The 20,608-nt window shown below is 34.4% G+C and overlaps 1 protein-coding gene across 1 annotated transcript in view; it reads right to left on the reverse strand.

The window, feature by feature from the left end:
* The window catches only part of LOC150082075 (dnaJ homolog l(2)tid, mitochondrial-like), a 108,834-nt gene that overhangs the window by 31,019 nt on the left and 57,207 nt on the right, over positions 1–20,608 (reverse strand). The window contains exons 3-7 of the mRNA XM_090379955.1: positions 20,361–20,444; positions 17,513–17,722; positions 14,064–14,216; positions 8,640–8,787; positions 1,385–1,449 (exon numbers count right to left, since the gene is read on the reverse strand). Coding sequence (XP_090236081.1) covers positions 1,385–1,449; positions 8,640–8,787; positions 14,064–14,216; positions 17,513–17,722; positions 20,361–20,444 — 660 coding nt within the window. The remainder of the gene's footprint in view (positions 1–1,384; positions 1,450–8,639; positions 8,788–14,063; positions 14,217–17,512; positions 17,723–20,360; positions 20,445–20,608) is intronic.

Below are 20,608 nucleotides of genomic sequence, written 5' to 3' on the forward strand. Positions count from 1 at the left end.
ATGGAATTCCATTGACTTTAATTATAGTAGTACAGGCAAGCAAAAGAGGAATTTAAATACTTAAAACATTTAATTATATCTCAGGACAAATAATTGCTAATTCTTATATCCTAGAATTTCCTCCACAACCATACTCAATATCTTAGCTTATGTTTCTTATCTTTTTCCGAAGATAAGAAACATAAGCCAAGATATTGCCAGTAAAATGATGGTGGAATCTAAAGTGGCAATAATTAATCCAATAGAAACATAAAAAACTTTCTATTGGATTATATAAGTTTTGTAAGATTTTAGGGTTCACAGGGCTCACCATTGCATTAGAGAGATTTGAGATAATTACAAGAGGTTGATAACTGAGAGAGAAGGATCTGTCACTATTTTCATGACTTCGCTGGATGAATAAATCTCCACATTCAATGACAAGTGGAATAAAAGAGAGTAAGAGAAAATAAAATGGGATAATTTTGGATACTATCTCTACTACTAAAATAGAAATGTTCACAGAAAATGTGAAGTATGGAAAGGCAGCAGGTTTAGGTGAAATTATACCTGAAATGATGAAAGTTAAGAGAGGAAAAATAGTTTATGCTTGTCATGGTGGTTGGTTGCATCACATTATCCTTAAGTCATTTTCTGAGTGAACTTATAAGACACGTGAGGACTTGTGTTCCATTTAAAGGCATGACTGACCTACAATTATCAGCGATCTAATATTGTAACAAAAAAAAAATGACAAGCAGTAAAATTCAAGTTGGTCTCACTGTTTATTATTGAAAAAGGCTAAAGTTCCACTAAGACATCAACTGTATCAATATAAAAGGGGAAATAATGCTAAATGTGAAATAATAGAGGAGTTTCATCCCTTTGTGTATGAGGTTAAATCTGTTAGAGAGAAAAAGAGAAAAGTATTGTCGAATGTAACCATAGGGAAAAACAGTTCAACTTTTAGGCAACACAGGGATGCCCAGATCAAAAATTTGCAGAAAGACAAATTATAGAGAAGTCATAGGAGCATACAAGAATCTGTATTTATGATTCATTGATCTTGAAAACATATGACAAAATACCTAGAAATTTGCTTTTTTAAATTTAGAAAAGAAATATGGTATCAAGAAATATACATACATTACATCAGAAATATACATTAAATTAATGTATCACAATACTTAACACAAAATTAAAAATGTGATATTTTCTAAGAAAGTAACCCCCCCCCCCAGGCTTTATTTGAGGTTCACCTGAACTACTAGATTAATTTCAATTTGAAACACAAACATATTTTATGCAATTCTGATATTAAAATTTTAATACTGAAATAGAAATTTTAAAAACTCCAATTATTGTCACTTAAAACATGCTGAAAGAGTTCTATATGAAAACTTACTCTAAAAGTAAAGAAAACTTCCCTTTTTCCTACATTCATCCTTACACGTTGTCCATCTTCAACACCTAAATTGAAGGAAAAGCATAAATATGAGAATATTTTAATAAATGTGATAACTGACACTACGTAAAGAATGGCAGTTTACTAAAGAAAAGATGAGTAAAATACAACCACTGCCTGATTAACTTGAGGGTTGTGTTCCGTGGAACTCTATGTAAGTCGGAATTTCCCCCATGCTTGTGAAACACTCGCAACTGTGCTCACTGAATTGATTGAATCAAAAAAGAAATGTTCAACAAACATGTGAACAGAATTATTTATTGTATTTATTCAATTTTTTTATCTCATGCACAGGAAAAATTACAAAGTGTGCAATTTAAAAAATTTCAAAATTATAAAATTACAAAAAAGAGAGGAGACAGGCATAACGTCACTACGTTTAACCTCTCGAGCATTGTTGCCTGGTATCGACATCTTCAGCAAGTATGCCACTGCAGAGGTAGAGCACTGTGGAGATTTAGAAGGAGTCGGCTGCTCAAACTTAAGAAAGAATATTAATGGATGAATGGACAATGACTTTTTTCTTTTCATCGTAGATTTCTTTGTAGCAAGCAAGCATATCGCTGTCAGGATCCATCTTCTCAAACCTCACCATTTCCAATGCAATTTCACGAAATGCCACTGCCATCTCTTTGGTGATGAAGCGTCTCGGCCCCTCATTTGGTTCATCTTGAGCTTCGTCAGCATTTTCTTCTTTCACTATCGCTGCCTGCGAGTCAATAAGTTCTTCATTAGATAATCCCTTCTTTTCTTCCTCTATTAACTCCTCCATGTCTTTGGCAACAACCTCCAACTGAAGTAGCTCTGCAACCTTTACAATCTTATCTGTAATCTCTTCATATGATTCGTCTTTTTCAAACCATTCCTTAAATGCACGAGGATTTCCAGAATCGTACACAAGCAGTGGCATTAATTTGTAATCTCCCGCTGCATTAGCCCCAAGCAAGAGTGTGGCCCTATCTTTTGAAGCCTTGAAATCTGGCATTGTCTTTCCTCTTTGGCAATGTATGTTCGATCCAGCATTTTTTTCCAATACAGAGCAGTCTTGTCAACATTAAAAATTTGATGCGTTGAAGAGCCGTCTTCATCAATAATTTTTTCCAACACATCACAAAATTTCTCTGCAGCTGCAGAATCGGCACTGGCGACTTCACCAGATACTTCAATGTTTTGGAAACCAGCGCAATGCTTAAACCTATTAAACCACCTGTTGCTTGCCACAAACTTGGCTTGGGGTTCGCCATACTTATCCTTAATATCTTCATAAATACTTATTGCTTTTGCTTGAAAGGTCATTAGACTCTGGGGCACTTGCTTCTGAATATGATTTTCCATCTGTATTATTAATAGCTTTTCCACCTTCGACATAGCACCCAAACGTTGTTTTGTGATCACTGTTGATCTTAAGTGCGCTGATCCTTTGGTATGTTCTTTTATATGCGCACTGCCCTTAAAATAGTATTCACTGTTGAAGCAGCGAGACCTAATTCCGTGCAATAGATGACAAACATTGTCCTGTTTTGTACTTCTTAATCATCTTCATTTCTAAATCAATTTTGTTTTGTTTCCTGGCACTGCAAGCACCTGCACTTTTCGTTGATCCCTTTCCCTTCATCATTGTAATACGTAAATAGGAATGAAGAGAAGTTTCTGAAAATTTGTTTTTTATATGATTGAAGATTTCAGTGAAGGGGAACACATTTCACCATAATACCGTAACATAAAAACCCACAGAATTCCAGTTATCGGGATTATCGCAAATACAATAAGATCGAATTTACCACCCATTTATAATAGATTGTGCTAACAGAAAAGCCCAATAAACCGGAAAGTGCAAATTGTTTTTTGGTCGTGACCTCCAGAAATGTGCTTTAGAAAAATATCACAAAGGCATTCAAAATTGATTCTTATAATGGGAACATATGATAACAATGAAGGTTTAGTGCAATTTCCATTATAAAAATGACCTTTTAGAGAGATAAATAGCTTAGTAATATAGCAAAATTTTCAACTTCCAAGGACTTGGAATGAAGTACAAAAAAAAAAAAAAAAAAAAAACAATATATTATTGGGTTCACATTACGATATTTTCACAATACCTCCATTTATCCCTACAGATGCAAAACAAGTTTCCATATATTTTTTTTCAGTTTGCACCGACCAAATATGCGTAAGTCGAGTATTACGTAAGTCAGGGAGTTCCTGTACATGATTATTGCTTTTCTGCAGTCATCAAGCTTGTTTCAACATTTATCACACAGTGACACCTGTTTGCTGAATAGTACTTCAAAGAAATTGCTCTAAAACTATAAAAACCATGAAGTAACAGTTCACTTTGATGTGTCATTATATGCTTCTTTATAAGACCATACAGGTTAAATAAGGATTTCTAAAAAACCAATGGACTTTGAAAACCAACCCAGCCAGCTGACTGATCTAACCCAAATCAAATAAGCAACTTAACATTAAAACTATATCATAATAAGCAACTTAACATTAAACTAAATTATAATAAACAGCATTAACATAAATAACTTAAATATAATCAAGTAATTAACACACATCAAATTACAGTTAAAAGTCAAAACATAATGAAGAATATGGGGTAGTCATAAGCATTCAACTAAAGAGAAAAGCATCAGACAGAAGAAATATATACAAAAGAAAATGCATGTCTTCAAGACTACCAACATTTCTCTCTATAGTAAAATTGTTTTTGTTATGGATGTAGCACAGTCTGTTGCATTTCATTTTATCTCTCCCTTCTTTTTTTGATTGTATGTTTCCTCTGTCCTATCCTCTTTAGTTTGAATGCTCATGATTGCACCATTTTTTCACTGTTTTTGTATCACAAATCAAACAACTTATTCTGCTGTTTAGTTTGTGATAATACTTGATTATATTGTATTTATGCTAATCCTGTTTATCGTGATTTATTTGGTTTTTAACATTAGTTTGCTTTTGGTTTAGATCTGTCAACTGGCTGGGGTCAAGACTGAAATTTACATTTTATCTGAAATGTTTTCTTATTTCACCTACAGAGGTAGAAGGCCAAGGCATGCTTTACAACTTAAGTAAAGTTCGATCATTATTTTCTTTCCATGCTTGGAGCATACTGGGATATCTGTTGACATTTGGCTGTATAATAGTCAATGAATGAAATAGAATCACTTTGGAAATTCACCAGTGCTGATGTGTTGTGGAAGAGATGGTGCTTGTGAGTTCCCTGTCTTTATTAATTTATTTATTTATTATATAGTGGCATTCGTGCATTGGTGAGTGATAAAGGTTATCTCCTTGGGTGGGGAGCTGTGTGTTTGCACTACCAAAAGTGAGCATTGCTTTGTGATTTTATTTTGAATTTTAGGGTGTCTTGGTACCCAGGTAGCAGAATTGCATCTTGCCAAATATAATCCTACTGAAAATTTACTGCATTTGTTTCATGGTAATTAGTGTTTCTTTTCCATAACAGTCTTAAAAACTTTGCAGCCAAACAGCTTTGGCTAAAGACAATGTTTGACTAACATTTAGACAATAAATAAGTTTTCTACTCTTAGTCCATTCAAATTTGAGTTTAGACTGATTAATAATTGCAAATGTTGTTAGCATTAGTTCTAGGTAAAACAATTGTGATATATCATATTCTTAATCTTGAAAAGCTTAACACATTTATTGGAAAACTGAGGTTAGATAAAGACAAATTTTAGGATAGAATGAAGAATAAACAATTTCATTCCAATAAGAATAATTTCACTGACACAATCTGAGCAAATATTAGGATCAGAAGGTTTAAAGCAGTAATCCAACTAAGGAAAGAGGAACAAAAATCACATATATCCCATTTTGCATTGTTGCAATGTCAAATGAACCATAGCAGAGAATGACCATGAATATGAGTGAGAGAGAGAGAGAGAGAGAGAGAGAGAGAGCGTGCTATTGGGGGGGGGGAAATCAAGAATGCTGGGTGTGTGGTTAGGATTGTCTGGTATTCTGGTAGGTAAATGAAAAAGTTGTGCATGGTCCTCAGTAACTGCAAAAGACTCAGTACCTCGACTAGCTGGCTCCACGTAACCAGACAAATCAAAGCCAGCTGGAGCTGTAAACATTAAAATTGCCAGGGAAAATTACCTCACTGTTAGGAAAACTAGACCAGAGCAGTATAGTTTCAAATAAAGGAGGTCAAAAAGGTTCTCGGTAATTTCTGGAATTGGGAAAATGACAGAGATAACAGGTGAATTTGATAGAACTGGGGTAAAGAGATTTTAAGCCTGAGAAGACTCCAGATTAGGAATTCTCTGACAAGGGATATCACAGCAGATGTATGTACAAGTATGTATCACTTTTAAAGCAAAGGAACTTCAGAGAAAATAATTAGTACAACTGAAATGAGTGGTGACTGAGGCAACCAACATTTGAGATTGTTAGATAAAGTGTGACTTAACAGATTATAGGTAGAAATGGACATCACTGAAATTGAAACTAAGATCAGGTACATTAATATTAGTGAAATAAATGAGGAAGTTTAGCTCTTTTCTGCAGATAAATTTGTTCTATTACTCTGATTATGATGCATTGTACAGATAAGGTAAAGGGGAAACATGTATGTGGGGGGAGGGAAAACATGTATGAATTAATAACATTTTTGGACAGGCATATATACCAGGGATATACCAGCATTCATGACACAACATAGCATGGACATTGTTTCCCATATACATGCTACTCAAACTACCTCCAGTCAATAGCTGGCAGAGTAGGGGCAACAAGTTTATACACTAGCTGATCTGGATGCCTCTTAGAAAGTCACCAACAGTTTTGGTCTGATGGTCTATCTAGTGGCCAGCCTGCAAAAAACATTTTATACCTGTACCTTTAAAAGAAATGTAAGGAATATTGGATCTTGCCATGTTACCTAACATAGCCTCACACATGATGTATACTGCATGACAGAAGAGACGAAAGAATGCCAGAACTTTACTGTGGAGACTAAACATAAATATCACCACCACAGCCTCCAATAATGAAAGTGGTGGAATTGCACCAGACAATAAGAGTCACTAACATCCTTGCCTGGCCGCACAGAGTGTTGGCCAGTCCTATATATGATGCGAGTACCACACCTTAATCCATGCTTACGTTGATTCACACCTGGGTAATCACCTCTACTAACAGTTCTATCATCAGTGAACTGCAAGCAGAGGATTTTATTATGACCAGACTTTGCCAATATTCAGCCCAAATGACTAATCAGAAGCCAAATATCAACACCATGAGCATTTTAAACCTCCAGGTGGTAGTCCAAGCTGTCATACCTGGAAGAATGTCTGTGACAATTTTGCTGGCATTATATACAGTGGCAGACAAAAAACTGCATCACCTTGAAAAAAGTAACATTTGTAGTGAAATGTACAAGATATTGTTTATTTACAGTCATTTTGTTTGTCGCAAAGCAAAGGTAGTGTGTCAGATAACACTTCTATTGCATCAGACAGTAATTGCAAGGTACTGCATCAGCCATTTCTATAAATACACCGTTGGAAGGGTATACACGCTGATTAGTATCCTGTTTTACGGAGGTGTAACTATGGCTCCATATGTTCAGTTGACACCAAGAAAAAAAGTGTAGCTCTTGCTCTGTCCCAAGAAGGGCTTTCTATGCATGCTATCACTGATAAACGCCTTCCCAAGATCAATATTTGAAATGGCTATGCCTTCATAATCGCCATGCTAGTGCTCCTGATCTAAAACTGGACCAGAGGCCATCTGGTGTTGAAACAAGCGCACGAACTATCCAAAGGTGTCTTTCGGAATGTAGTCTGCATGCCTATCGACCCAAGAAGAAGCCTTTGTTGACCCAACAAATGAGGAAGAAGCAACTTGCTTGGGCTAAAATGCATGTTTCATGGACAAAAGAGCATCCAAGCAATCCATGCAGGTTGAATTTCAATTCGTCAGAATTGAAATGCATGGCTCGGATGGGAAGTGATATGTCAGAAGACAAAAATCGGAGGCATACCATCCTGACTGCATAACACCGACTGTAAAGTTCCCCAATGGTTAGATGGTCTGGGGATGCATAAAAAGCAAAGGGGTGGGGCGAATTAAGTTGATTAATAACAGAACGGTGAATGCAGAAACCTACACTGCTATTTTGGAGAAGTGCCTGAACTGAAACCCGTTATTAGGGATCACGAAACAGACCTCAAAACTGCATTTTTCAACAGGACTCAGCACCTTGCCACACAGCAAAATTGGTAAGTTTTATACTGTTTAGATTTAATGATGAGTTTGTCTTCTTGTCTCACAAGGTTTAAAACATACTTACACCAATGTTTTCCCCTTGTTTTTCTCCCTTAAGGTGCAGTCATACTTCAGAAATGCTGGCATTACAGTGTTGGACTGGCCTGGCAACAGTCAGATTTGAACCCTATTAAAAATTGCTGGTACATAATGTCGTATAAAATTGCTCAGAAGAAGCCAACAAGTAAGATTCAGCTGCAGAAGAGCATTGTAAGGGTGTGGTATCATGAAATTGGGCAACCGTATATCCAGAAGTTGAGTAACTCTATACCTGATCGTTGCAAGGCTGTAATTGCAGCTTGAGGAGGAACAACAAAATATTGAGAACTTATTTTGTTGATTTACAGTATATAATACTATTACATTAACTTGGCATTTCACTTTGTACACGCAAATGCAATAAAATGTATGTTTGGTTGTCATGACTGCCATTTGCATGATTTCTCATATTTCCATTAATTACACATTTTACCCTTTGGGAAGATATTTATGGCAATAAGTTATATCAGGTGGAGTCTTTTTATTGGATTTCATTCACAGCGATATATATCCCATCTGACAAATGCATTTCGCACATTTCTGCAACCCACAATGCAGTGCAAAACGCATTATTTGCAAAATTCACAAGTGATGGAGATTTTTTGTCCACCACGTAGTTGTCACCACATTTAAAATGTGGTTCTTCAATACTTATTGTTATTCAAGAAGAAGTCCATGCTTCTAAGATGATCCCATAAATTTCATGCCCCAAAATTATTATGTATAAGATAGAATAATTTTGATTTAATTGGATATACACTTTCTAATTCTTATTATAATCTGTTGTTTAACAGCATAAAATATTAAATTCTAAATTATAGCTAGAAACATCTATTTACTCCAAAAACCTACCAACCTGCAGGAACTGGAACAGTTACAATTTTTTTCTGTACTGTGGTACCTTTACCATTACATTCTTCACAGGGATTTTTGATATATGTTCTTGTACCATGACACCTTCGGCACGTGCTTTGAATCACAAAACGACCAGTTCTTATTGTTTCCTAGAAAGATAATTTTTTATGAGGACTAAGCCAAGTAAAATCATTTTTACTTGTGGATATATACGTTGCCATTTACTTGCAGATATATTTTGTGGATACATATGCCATTACATAGTAAATAATACTAAATAATATTGGTACCAGCTAGGGATGATTGCAATGTGTTCAGTGACCAAGTAAGTGGCTACAGTAAAGCAGCTATTAAATAGGCCTCATCTGGAATCATAACTGAGGAAATCGAATATCTAAGAATGGAAAACTGTTTATGAAAAGCCATCAGAGTGTTTAGCAGCCACATTAAACATTTTAAAACACTTTGGAGAACCTTTTTCTTTATTAGTCGATGGCAAAAAATACAAAGACTTAAGCAGAGAAAGACTGACAAATTGCAAAGCACAAAGCTGTAAGTATGAAAATTTAAAGAAACAATTACAGTTTCACGTAGTGCAATTTATTAGTGTTTCTCTTTCCTAGAGTGATTTTCATCACAGTTTTTTCCCAGAAATATTTATTTAACTCTAGGGTAACTTCTTAAAAACAGTTTTCCTATATTCCTGAACACTAGACTTGATTACCTGTGCTGTTCCACCAATCTATACATTGAATTTTTTCAACAGTAATAAATAATCATATGCACTAGATTGATGCAAATGATGTAATCAGTGAATTGCCTTTCCTTCTGCTGTGTTTCCTCATATTAATTGCGGTTCTTCATTGAGAGTAACTTCCTTATAACATAAATTATTACTGCCCATTACATGTGTTTCTAATTAATCATGTGCAGTGTGTGTGTGTATTCTTCTTGCAATCAGGATTTACTTAAAAAATATATTACATTACCATGCCATCATGTACTTTCCAAATTTCACACTAATCTTTCACGCTAAAAAATAAAAAAAAAAATCTCAAGATACTGAAAATAAAATTGCTACTGTGTGTGTGTGTGTGTGTGTGTGTGTGTGTGTGTGTGTGTGTGTGTGTGTGTGTGTGTGTGTGTGTGTGTGTGTGATCAACAAGAAAAGATAAAGTTTTGCATGTCTATATTCAATATTTTGATGCATTAGGCTGCCATTGTTGAGTCTGGTGTCATTAAATACTTGCAAATGGTAGTTTTTACCAGTTAAAAAATATTCATCCTGGAGAGAAAATTCTGTAAGCAAGACAGAGTACTACTGAGCTGCATGAGTTTGCTGAATTTATTTCATGGTAATTAGTGTTTCTTTTTACAAAAAAGTTCAAACTACTTTATTAACCTCAAAATTGTTTTCTTATGAAGAAAACATGAGACCTAATACCAGCGTAATACAGTAAGAATTCCAATTATCTAAAACGGTCTTTCGGTTAGTCAATTTTTCCAGGATACCAATTTTAAATTCAATCTATCTATAGTATAAAAAATAACCCGGAAAAAATTACAGTCATTTGCAGTTATTATTTACACATTATGTAGTGTACATGATTACACAGCTTTAAAAAAAATTGCCAATATTTTCTGGTTGAAAGATGTTAGCCTTTTTTTCTGCTGCATAAAGAATTTTGCAGCAGAAATCCACTATATTCAGTTCCTTTTTTTTTTTTTTTTTTTTTTTTTATTATTCAATTCAGTCAGTAGTAGTATCTGAATGGTGTTAAGCACTGCACTGGCTTATGGTTTCCATGATGCATATTAATCAATGTCCCACTTTATATTCAATTTCTATCTGATTCAGATTACTATTTAATGATGAAACTATTTCATCATCATATCAAAATGTGATACCAGTATTGTCTGCATCTCTGTTTAGCCATATTAATCTAGTCTTACAATTTGACTATTACATAATTTTTTTATTTGCAGTAATTTATGTAATGGAAATTTGTTTTTATTCTTAAGTTTTTTTTTTACAGCTGTTTTCTTATACATATCAGTGCAGATGGTATTATAATAAAAGTGACATCAATAAAATAGCATTAGCATTAGTACAGGCATTTGATGCAAGAAAGCAAGCTTATGCAGCATCAGCCAAAAAAAAAAAAAAAAAACCACTTCCACTTCACCCCTCCGTTCGTTCAAAATACCTGTCCAGCTGAGCCTTAAACTTATTTAGGCTATCAACCTCCACCACAAGGGAAGTGAGTCTGTTCCACCAACCAACCACCCGCTGGCTAAAGGCAAATTTCCACACGTCTATCCTACATCTGTCTTTCCTCAATTTGAATTTATGCCCTCTCAGGTGATTTTTCTGAGCTAGAGGAAGAATCCCGTTAGCATTGAGCATGCTTAAACCATTCAAGGCTTTATACACCTCTATCAGATCACCTCGCTGGTGCCTAGTCTCCAGACACTGTAATTTGCAAAACTTAAGCCTTTCTTCGTAAGAGCACCCCTTTGTTCCATTCACTAATCTTGTTGCCCTTCTCTGTACTCGTTCCAGCAGCTCTACATCCTTCTTGAAATGAGGCCTCCAGACCTGTATACAGTACTCTAGGTGTGGCCTGACCATTGCCTTATACAATGGAATAATCACCTCTTTATCCCTGCTGGAAAAATTCCTGTATATCATTGACAATACTCCATGAGCTACTCTTGCAGCCTGTCTGCACTGCTCAGAGAACTTCATATCTGCCTGCACAACCACCCCCAAGTCCCTTTCATTCTCTACCACTGTCAGTGTAGTACCACAGAGTTGATACGTTGCTCTGGGGTTGCTGTTTCCCATGTGTAGTACTTTACATTTGTCAATGTTAAACTTCATTTGCCACCTCTCAGCCCATCTGCTCAACCTTTCCAGATCCTGTTGCAGCAGCATAGTGTCAGTAGTGTCCTTGACAACCCTGCCAACCTTTGTATCATCTGCAAACTTGGACATTAAGCTTGATATACCATCATCAATATCATTTATAAATACAGAAAACAATAATGGACCCAACACTGAGCCCTGAGGGACTCCACTAATAACATTAGTCCACGATGAGCAGTGTCCATTGATTACCACTCTCTGTCTTCTCCCACTCAACCACCCCTTTATCCATAGCAGCAATTTGCCTCCAATGTCACACTGCTCCACCTCTTTATCCCTGCTCCAATTTGTGTAGTAGTCTTCCATGTGCAACAGTATCAAAAGCCTTTCTAAGATCCAAGTATATAATATCAAAGTTATTCCCTGCATCCAGTTCTTTTGTGACTGCATCATAGTATCCAATCAAATTGGTCAGGCAAGACTTCCCTTTAACAAAACCATGCTGTGTCTGAGCTATAACTGAAGTCTTGTCTAAATGATCCTGCAGTGCTTCTTTAACCAGTGCCTCCATTAATTTTCCTGGAACAGAAGTTAAGCTCACAGGTCTATAATTACTTGTGTCAGCCTTTGATCCCCCTTTGTGAATTGGGGTCACATTTGCACATTTCCAATCTGTGGGTACCTCCCCTGAGTCCAAGGAAGCTCTCATAATTATGGCTAAGGGTTTGCTTACTTCCTCTGCTGCCTCCTTTAATATAACTGGATAGATCCCATCCACCCTGGGTGCCTTTCTTGTGTTTATCTTCAACAGTTTCTCCTCCACTTTACTCCCAGTTATTTCAAGATTCTGTAGCTTACTGCTTGAGTTGAATACACCTCTGGCATTCCCCCTGCTGAATAACTCCTCATGTGTTAATGTCGATGCAAAATATTCATTTAGTTTGTTAGCTACCTGAGCAGGATCATCAACAGTTGACCCATCAATATCAAGTGGACCAATCTGATTCATCCCCTTCCTTCTAGAGTTTACTTAAGTAAAGAACTCTTTGCTGTTTTTCTTTGCATCCCTTGCCAAAGATTTCTCGTAATCTGCCTTCGCCTGCCTAACCTCCTTTGTAACTTGGTTGCATATCAACTTGTATCTATCATAGGCTTCTGTGTCATGTGTTAATTTGTAAGTATCCCATGCATTTTTCTTCTCTGCCATATGCCTCATTAGTTCATCTGACATCCATTTTGGCCTAAACCTTGAACAATATTTCTTAGTTGGTATGTAAAGCCTAGTAGCTTCCAAGATAACTTCTTTGAATGCTTCCCATTTTGAATTTGCTGTTGGTAACATCAAATACACTCTTCTTTGCTTCATTCATAATACTTTATAAGGGGGGGAATCACGATTTATTATATTTATGTGATAGTTTTGTTTCTTACAGTTAAACATTAAATGTCTGAATTTCTTTACATGAACTTATGGAAAAATATAAAAACAAAAAAACTCACCAGTTAATTTTGAAATTTTGGATAATTAGTTAGATGACTTTCATCAACCGGTGAAATACCACCACTTTGCTTTTTGGAGGCTTGAAGTGGTGAAACCCATGTTTAGTCTCTAGAGCAAAGTTTCCGGCATCCCCCTACCCCCATACTTCTCCTCCACCCATGCACGGTACTAAGTACTATAGATTTTGATACCTTTCGTGTTTGGGGTTTTCATAAAAAAAAAAAAAAAAAAATTCAGATAACTGGAATTCAACTATACATCTTTTCTTGATGACCCTGCGGGCACTTGTGTGTAGTAGAACCTTCATAACTCAAAATTTAAGGGATGTAAAAAACAGTTATTGAAAATTTGATTTTCTGCTTTTCTATTAAAATTAAATTACTATATAAACAAAGTTACAAAATTACATGTCTTACTGATGCATTGCTTACCACACAAAAATATTTACTAAAAAAAGTTTTATAACTACAGACCAATGATAGATTGTATAAAAAAGTAAACAAACTTTATATTTATATGCACTTACTTTAAAATATTCAGTAAGATCTAGGACATCTTATTTGTTGATTCTATGTCGTCAATATGATTTATTGTAGAGAAATTAAAAAAACTGAACTACAGTTGGAAGACTTTCAGTAAATTTATGCAGCATATGCAGTACCCTAATTCCTCATTTTACATAATGGATCCGTTCCATGAAAGTTGCTCATTAAGCAAAAATTAATTAGGGATATGGTGATATGAGATACCCATAACATGATTTGTCCATAATGTTCAAGTCTTATGATACCTCATTTGCCATGGCACTTATTACACCACTCACACTTCAGTGGTCAGGTGAATATTTCAGTTTCATCTGACCAATCATGCAGAACCCAAATTGGTAAGATAAAAGAAACTTTCTTTAAGAACAATTATACCAAATCCATAATTTTTATATTAAGAATTTGTGTGTGCAATAACATAAAAAGTAATCAAGAACTAAATTAATAGTTCAGTACTTTTCACTTCTGTCACCTCATCAGTAAATACTTAATACTTTACATAAAACTTACCATGCCTGATCCATTACAGTAGTGACAATGCACAGGTTTAGTACCTGGTTTACACTTGGATCCTCTGCAAGATGGGCATACATCATTCACACTAAGAGTCACATCTCTATTGGTGCCTCGAGCTGCTTGTTGAAAAGAAAGATTCACAACAACCTAAACAAAAAAAGTAGTATTAAATTATTATGAAATATCAAAGTTACCTTCCAATTATACTTTTTAACAATATATATATAAGGTGCATGAAGTTTAGATATGAAACTAACAGAGAAACTTTACACTAAATTGTGCTATTTAATTTTTAGTACCTGAGATAGTTACTAGTTTTTTTTTTTTTTTTTTTATCTAATACCTATACTCACAGAACCTCCCAAAGTTTAAAGGTGGTCCACAAGTTGGAAAATAAATAATAAGGCTGATAAAAGCAATTAGTTATATTGTTATGTATATTTTAGCTGGATTATTTTTAAAAATACATAGGTTTTGTATTACCTACCATAATGCAAGTTGACTATCACTAATCCGGTTCCACCGCTAATTCAGACATAATTTCTGCAAACGTAATTTCAAATTTCCCAGGTCGGCGCACCGACCTGCCACTACTGTTTTGGTGGTGTTGGTTGCAGCATCAGCTGTTGGTGCGAACTCGTAAGCAGTGGCAAGCCATTCCCACTTGCTTTTCTGCATTTATTATTACAACCTGCTCACGTTTAGCCCAGTGGTGTATTCAGGCCGGAATGCACCGGAACGACAGTCTGGTACATTTTTTATAAATGTTATAATAGAAAATCATTAATTTTATACACCTAATATTATGAAACAATGGCATAATCAAAGGGGAGAGAGAAATAATATCTATTTTACCCATTGCTACTAAAAATATATATTAATAGTAATCTTTAAAATTAATAGATTTCTTTAAAAATTTATTTAAAAACAAAAATATGAATTTTGCAATGAAACTTGAACGTTTTATTACTAAAGTATAATGTGTTAGATAAAGAGATCCAACAATGACAAGTTTGTTGTTTATTAAACTTCACGGTCCACCATTAGAATTACGGAATCCAAATTTTTATATCCGAACTTGGTTGGGGTCTCATCGTTCTGCTGTTGACAAACAAAAAGGGCAGTCACACAAGAATACGTAATCGATCCTGTATGGGAATTTCTATGATTCTTCTGAACAGTATTGTTTATATTATTTTGGAGTTTTTGTTTTCGTTTTTTGCTTTTCTGATTTTTTAAATTTTTTGTCTTTTTTTTTTTTTGAAACTTTTGTTTAATAGTTATAAATAAATACTGAACGAATATTCTAATCTTTGGCTTATTTAATTTTGCAAATGAAAAAAGCATAGGTAACTATTTGTAGTTAATCGACAAGCATTCCAGTACCTTTTTTTTTTTTTTTTTTTTTTTTAGCAATACACCTTTGATTTAGCCCCAGCCATGGTTCCAATGCATAAAGGAAGTGCCTCTCATGGTGTAAAGTGCAAACACCGTACATTGTTCATAACAGATAAAGTTGAACTTCTGAAAAAACTGGACAGCGGTGTGTCTGTGAGAAGTTTAACTCTGCTTAGCTGTAAATTCTAGCAATTTCTCTCAGTTCCTCTTATTTAGTAATTTTCTTTTAGCCTTTTTTTTTTTTTTTCAACACACTTGTGAGAACTTGTGGAAAAACACAACACAATATGATGGATAATACAGCGCACTAACGAACTTGTTTTCACAAAATATCTAACAATACCGACAAACTTATTGCAACGTTTGAGAGTTTATTTTATCGCAATTAGTTTTATTGCAGGGCTCGCCGTGTGCGTATAATAAACTAATAAAGTTTATTATACGCAAATAAAGTTTATTTTATTATAATAAAATAAAGTAACCTACTGGGCCATGTCGGCCACATATATGCGACATTAAAAAAAAAATTACTTTTTTTTTGATATTTTAAGTGAAAAAACAACAACATTGACATTACAATATTTATTTTAGAATTACTAATCAAATTATTTGCTAAATATTTTTTGGCCCCTGGGGAATTTTTTTCTTAATTAAAACTAGCTTGACAGTCAACATGTTAAAGGTAGGATGAGGTGGTTAGCTGTTGGGAAAACTGTATGTGCTAAAATAACCACTGGTGATCCAGCAAACACTAATCCAGCACCCCACAGGTCCCAACGCTGCCAGATTAGTGATGGTCAACCTGTATTTAAATCATGCACAGTATCTTTAAATAAATTTCTAATCATTTTATCTGGCAATCAGTGGTTAACAGAACTTGTATATGTATTCCATTTAATAAGGTATAATATTAGTATTAATAGTGACAAATGAGGCAAGGAACCAACTTATTTTAGCCAGCGAGTTATAAATTACTGGAATAAGTTACCTACATAGGTGGTAGCACCTGACAGTTAGGGGAAATTTAAAGGTCAGCCGAATAATGACCTATGGAAGGAGAGAAACGCATAGGCTGTCTATTTCTTTTTCTCTTATTATTTAATTTTATTTATTTATTTTTTGTTATTTTATTTTATTTTATTTTATTATTATTTCTTTTGGCTGGTGCGATATAAGCCATAGGCTTCCTTGAACCATGTGGCCACTGCTAATAGTAATACTAGAATATCAGTTGGAAAAAAAAAACTATCCACCTCATTTTCCCATCCCCTCTATAATATTTTGTTTAATGCTTCCTTAAATTTATTCAAATCATCCACTTCTTCAACACCAGATGGAACTATGTTCCAACAATCAATTATGCTCTAATTGAATGCAAACTGCCATACATCTGTCCTGCAGCCATCCCTTTTTCATTGTAAGTTTACATTGTCTCACATGTGTTATCCAAGAAAGAGTAAGGATGCCATCAGCATTTAGCTTACTCAAACCATTCATAGCCTTATACACCTCAATAAGATCTGATTCCAGATGCTGCAATTTTAAGAACTGAAGTCTTTCTTAGTAAGAGTATCATTTTGTTCCCCACACCAATTTCATTCCTTTTCACTGCACTTGTTCCAACAGGTTCAAATCCTTCCTAATATGAGGGTTTGAACTTGTATGCAATACTCGAAGATGTGGCCCAATTATCCTTATGCAAAGAGATAATAACTTCCTTGTCCCTTCTGGCAAAATTCCTGCATATCATTAACAGTACCTCATGAGCTGTCCTAGAAGTCATTTGCACTGCTCAGAGAATTTCACAGCAGATCGTACAATTACGTCTAGGTCTCTTTTGTTCTCTACTACCTTGACTGTGGTAGAAAACAAAATCCCAGAATAACATACATTTATAAATTTTTATCTAAGCAATTATAGCTACTTATAATTTATATCTAATAATTTTTTTATTATTTGTGCCTAGCTAGGACACAAAAGTAAAAATCATAATTTATATGAAAAATATTTAGTATTTTAGAATTCCCAAAAACATAAATAAATACCTCTTGTGCTGACCCAAATGAAAATTGTTCATCGACAAAATCAGATTCATGAACTCCACTTCGAAACTCAAAATCTCTAAATATTTTTTTGAAGAGTTCTTCTGGATCAAAAGAAGGATGAAAACCCTGGAATCCTGATGTACCACCAGCATAATCTTCTGCAGTACCCCAATTATCATACTGACTTCTCCTAGAGTCATCACCTAGAACCTAAACAAAGTAATAATTAAAGAAAAAAGTGACATCAGATAAGTACTTATGTGTTATTACACACAAGTACTTATCTGAAACAATTTTTTTAGAAAAATAGTAAGATCAGCACATTTCAAAGTAATACTGATAAATTATTTTATGAGAAAAATTCAAAAGATTTTGTTTAACGAACATTATGTCGATATATAATAAGATCTATCATCAACCCAGGGTTGGCCAAGAGAGTTTGTTGTAGGAATTCTGAAACATTGCCTGTAAACAACTTATTTTTAGACACAATGTCCATAAATAATAGTTACATTAGAAATGTCTTCTCTGGTTGCATACTGAGCTTCATTGAAATCCTTGCAATAAAAACCCAAGCTTATATATCTGCAAACTTGGGATAAAAATTTTAATATAAACTGGTTTTCATCTATGATAAACCAGAAAGCAGAATATATTTTGCAGAAAGGATTATTTTAACAAGAATTATGATATAAGCTTTAGTAAAAGTTAGTCGTCATCACCAGTTGCATTATATAAAAAGAGAAATTTAAAAACAAATCAGAAATAAATACAAATAATTTAAATTGTACTACTTGCCTATAGTATTTAAGGTTGATAAACTTAAATCAACATCCAGAAACTGTTCAATACAGCCACTCCCCGACTTACGTAAGGGTTGCACTCTGCAGAACTCTACATAAGTCGGAATTTTCTTAAATGCTTATGCAGCATTCACAACTATGCACACTGAATTTGATTGAAGTAAAAAAGAAATGTTCAATAAACATGTAAATAGAATTATTTTATTCAATTTTTTTACCTTATCCGAGGGAAAAATTACAAAAGTGTACAAAATTACAAGAGAGAGGGGCAGGAATAACGTCAGCAAGTTTTACCTTTTTGAGCATCGTTGCCAGAATTAACTCTCCAGCTGATAAGTACACCACTGCAGAAGTTGAGGGCTGTGGAGATTTAGAAGGGGTTTTTTCCCAACACATCAAAAAATTTCTCTGCAGCTACAGAATCGGCACTGGCAACTTCACCGCATACTTTAATGTTTTGGAAACCAGCGCGATGCTTGACCCTATTAAACCAACTGTTGCTTGCCACGAACTTGGCTTGGGGTTCACCGTACTTATCCTTAATATCTTCATAAATACTTCTTGCTTTTGCTTGAATGGCCATTATACTCAGGGGCACTCGTTTCTGAATCTGATTTTCCATCCATATTATTAATAGCTTTTCCATCTTCAATATAGCACTTGAAAGATGTTTTGTGATCACTATTGATCTTAAATGCATTGATCCTTTAACATGTTCTTTTATACACAGTGAGAACTAATTCCCATGCAATAGATTAAAACTTTGTCCTGCTTCGTACTTCTTAATCATCTTCATTTCTAAATAAATTTTGTTTCGTTTCCTAGTCCTACCACCAGTTGCACTTTCTGTTGGTTGCGTTTTCTTCACCATTGTAATAAGTAAATAGGAATGAAGAGAAGATTTTAAAAAAATTTATTTATATTTTTTATGTGATTGGAGATTTCAGTGAAGGGAAAACACATTTTACTGTAACATAAAAACCCACACAATTCCAGTTATTGGTAATATTGCAAATGCAATAAGATCGAGTTTACTATCCGTTTATGATAGATTGTACTAACAGAAAATCCCAATAAACAGGTGACTGCTAATTGTATTTATTGTTTTATGGTTGTAACCTACAGAAATACGACTGAACCACGTGGTACAGTCGCAGACAATCGTAGGGTAATCTTCAGTGCTGTGGTCTCCTGCCCCGATTAAACGGCATGTTGTCCCAATTAAGTGAAGTCAACCCTGGCTATTTTCTTGATTGGGTTCTGTTTTTTAAGATTTGCCCCAAATAAACGGCTGCCCCGAATAACCGGTGGCCCAAATAACCGGAATCCACTGTATATATATATATTCTCTCTTCAGGAAAGAAAATGTTTAAATGTATCAATGTTAAAAACTCAGACAAGAGAAAGAATATCCATTACTGAAAGCTCTTGTGTTATGACTTCTTTTATTTTAGCTTCAGTAATCCAAAGGCAGGGTGGATGCATTCTCCCCCCCCCCTCTCACTTCAACTTGGTTCATGGCACATGTCATGCTATGGGAGTACACTGTCTATAACCTGCACTGTTGGTCCTTTTCATATGTAATGATGACAACAGAGTGAGGGGGTCCACATATCGATTCAAATTTGTGGTTAAGAAAGGCAACTTCCATTTTCAAAAGCTCTTGTATCACAACTTATTTTAATTTAGTATATACAGTGTTTATTTCATTTTCAACTTCTAAATTTTAATTGTACAGAGTATCTTTACATTTTATTTTTCATAGTGTAAATATGGATTTTATAATATTGCACATTAGTCAGGAATTTGAATTAAAAATATTCTTTTCAGTTACAATTCTGGTCAGTGTTTTATAGATTTTAATCTGTATTGTGCTCCTGACCTCAGAGGGCTTTTTCAATATTTGCAATAGAAAGTTTCCCTTAAATTACTAACCTTACAGTGGATGCTAACATAATCTGCATTAAAAAAAAAAAAAAAAAAATCAAAAAAGGAGGAGTAGAAGAGGGATGTCAAATTCAAAAAGATAAAAGTTTACCACATACTTCATATGCTTCTGATACCTCCTGGAACTTTTTTGCAGCTTCTGGATCACCTTTATTTTTATCTGGATGGTATTTCTTGGCAAGCTAAGAAGAGAAATATAATTTGCATTGCTATGATAAATATAGCATAGCCTATTATTAATTTTAATGGTAACTGTTAAAGTGCAAAGACTTTATACAATATTCTTTAAAATGAATTCATATTGTTTTAACATTTGCAGAATTGTATAAAAAGATTCCATTAATAA

Source organism: Mastigoproctus giganteus, chromosome 8, assembly GCF_048544385.1.
Source record: "Mastigoproctus giganteus isolate SK-2022 chromosome 8, ASM4854438v1, whole genome shotgun sequence".
Lineage (NCBI taxonomy): Eukaryota > Metazoa > Arthropoda > Arachnida > Uropygi > Thelyphonidae > Mastigoproctus > Mastigoproctus giganteus.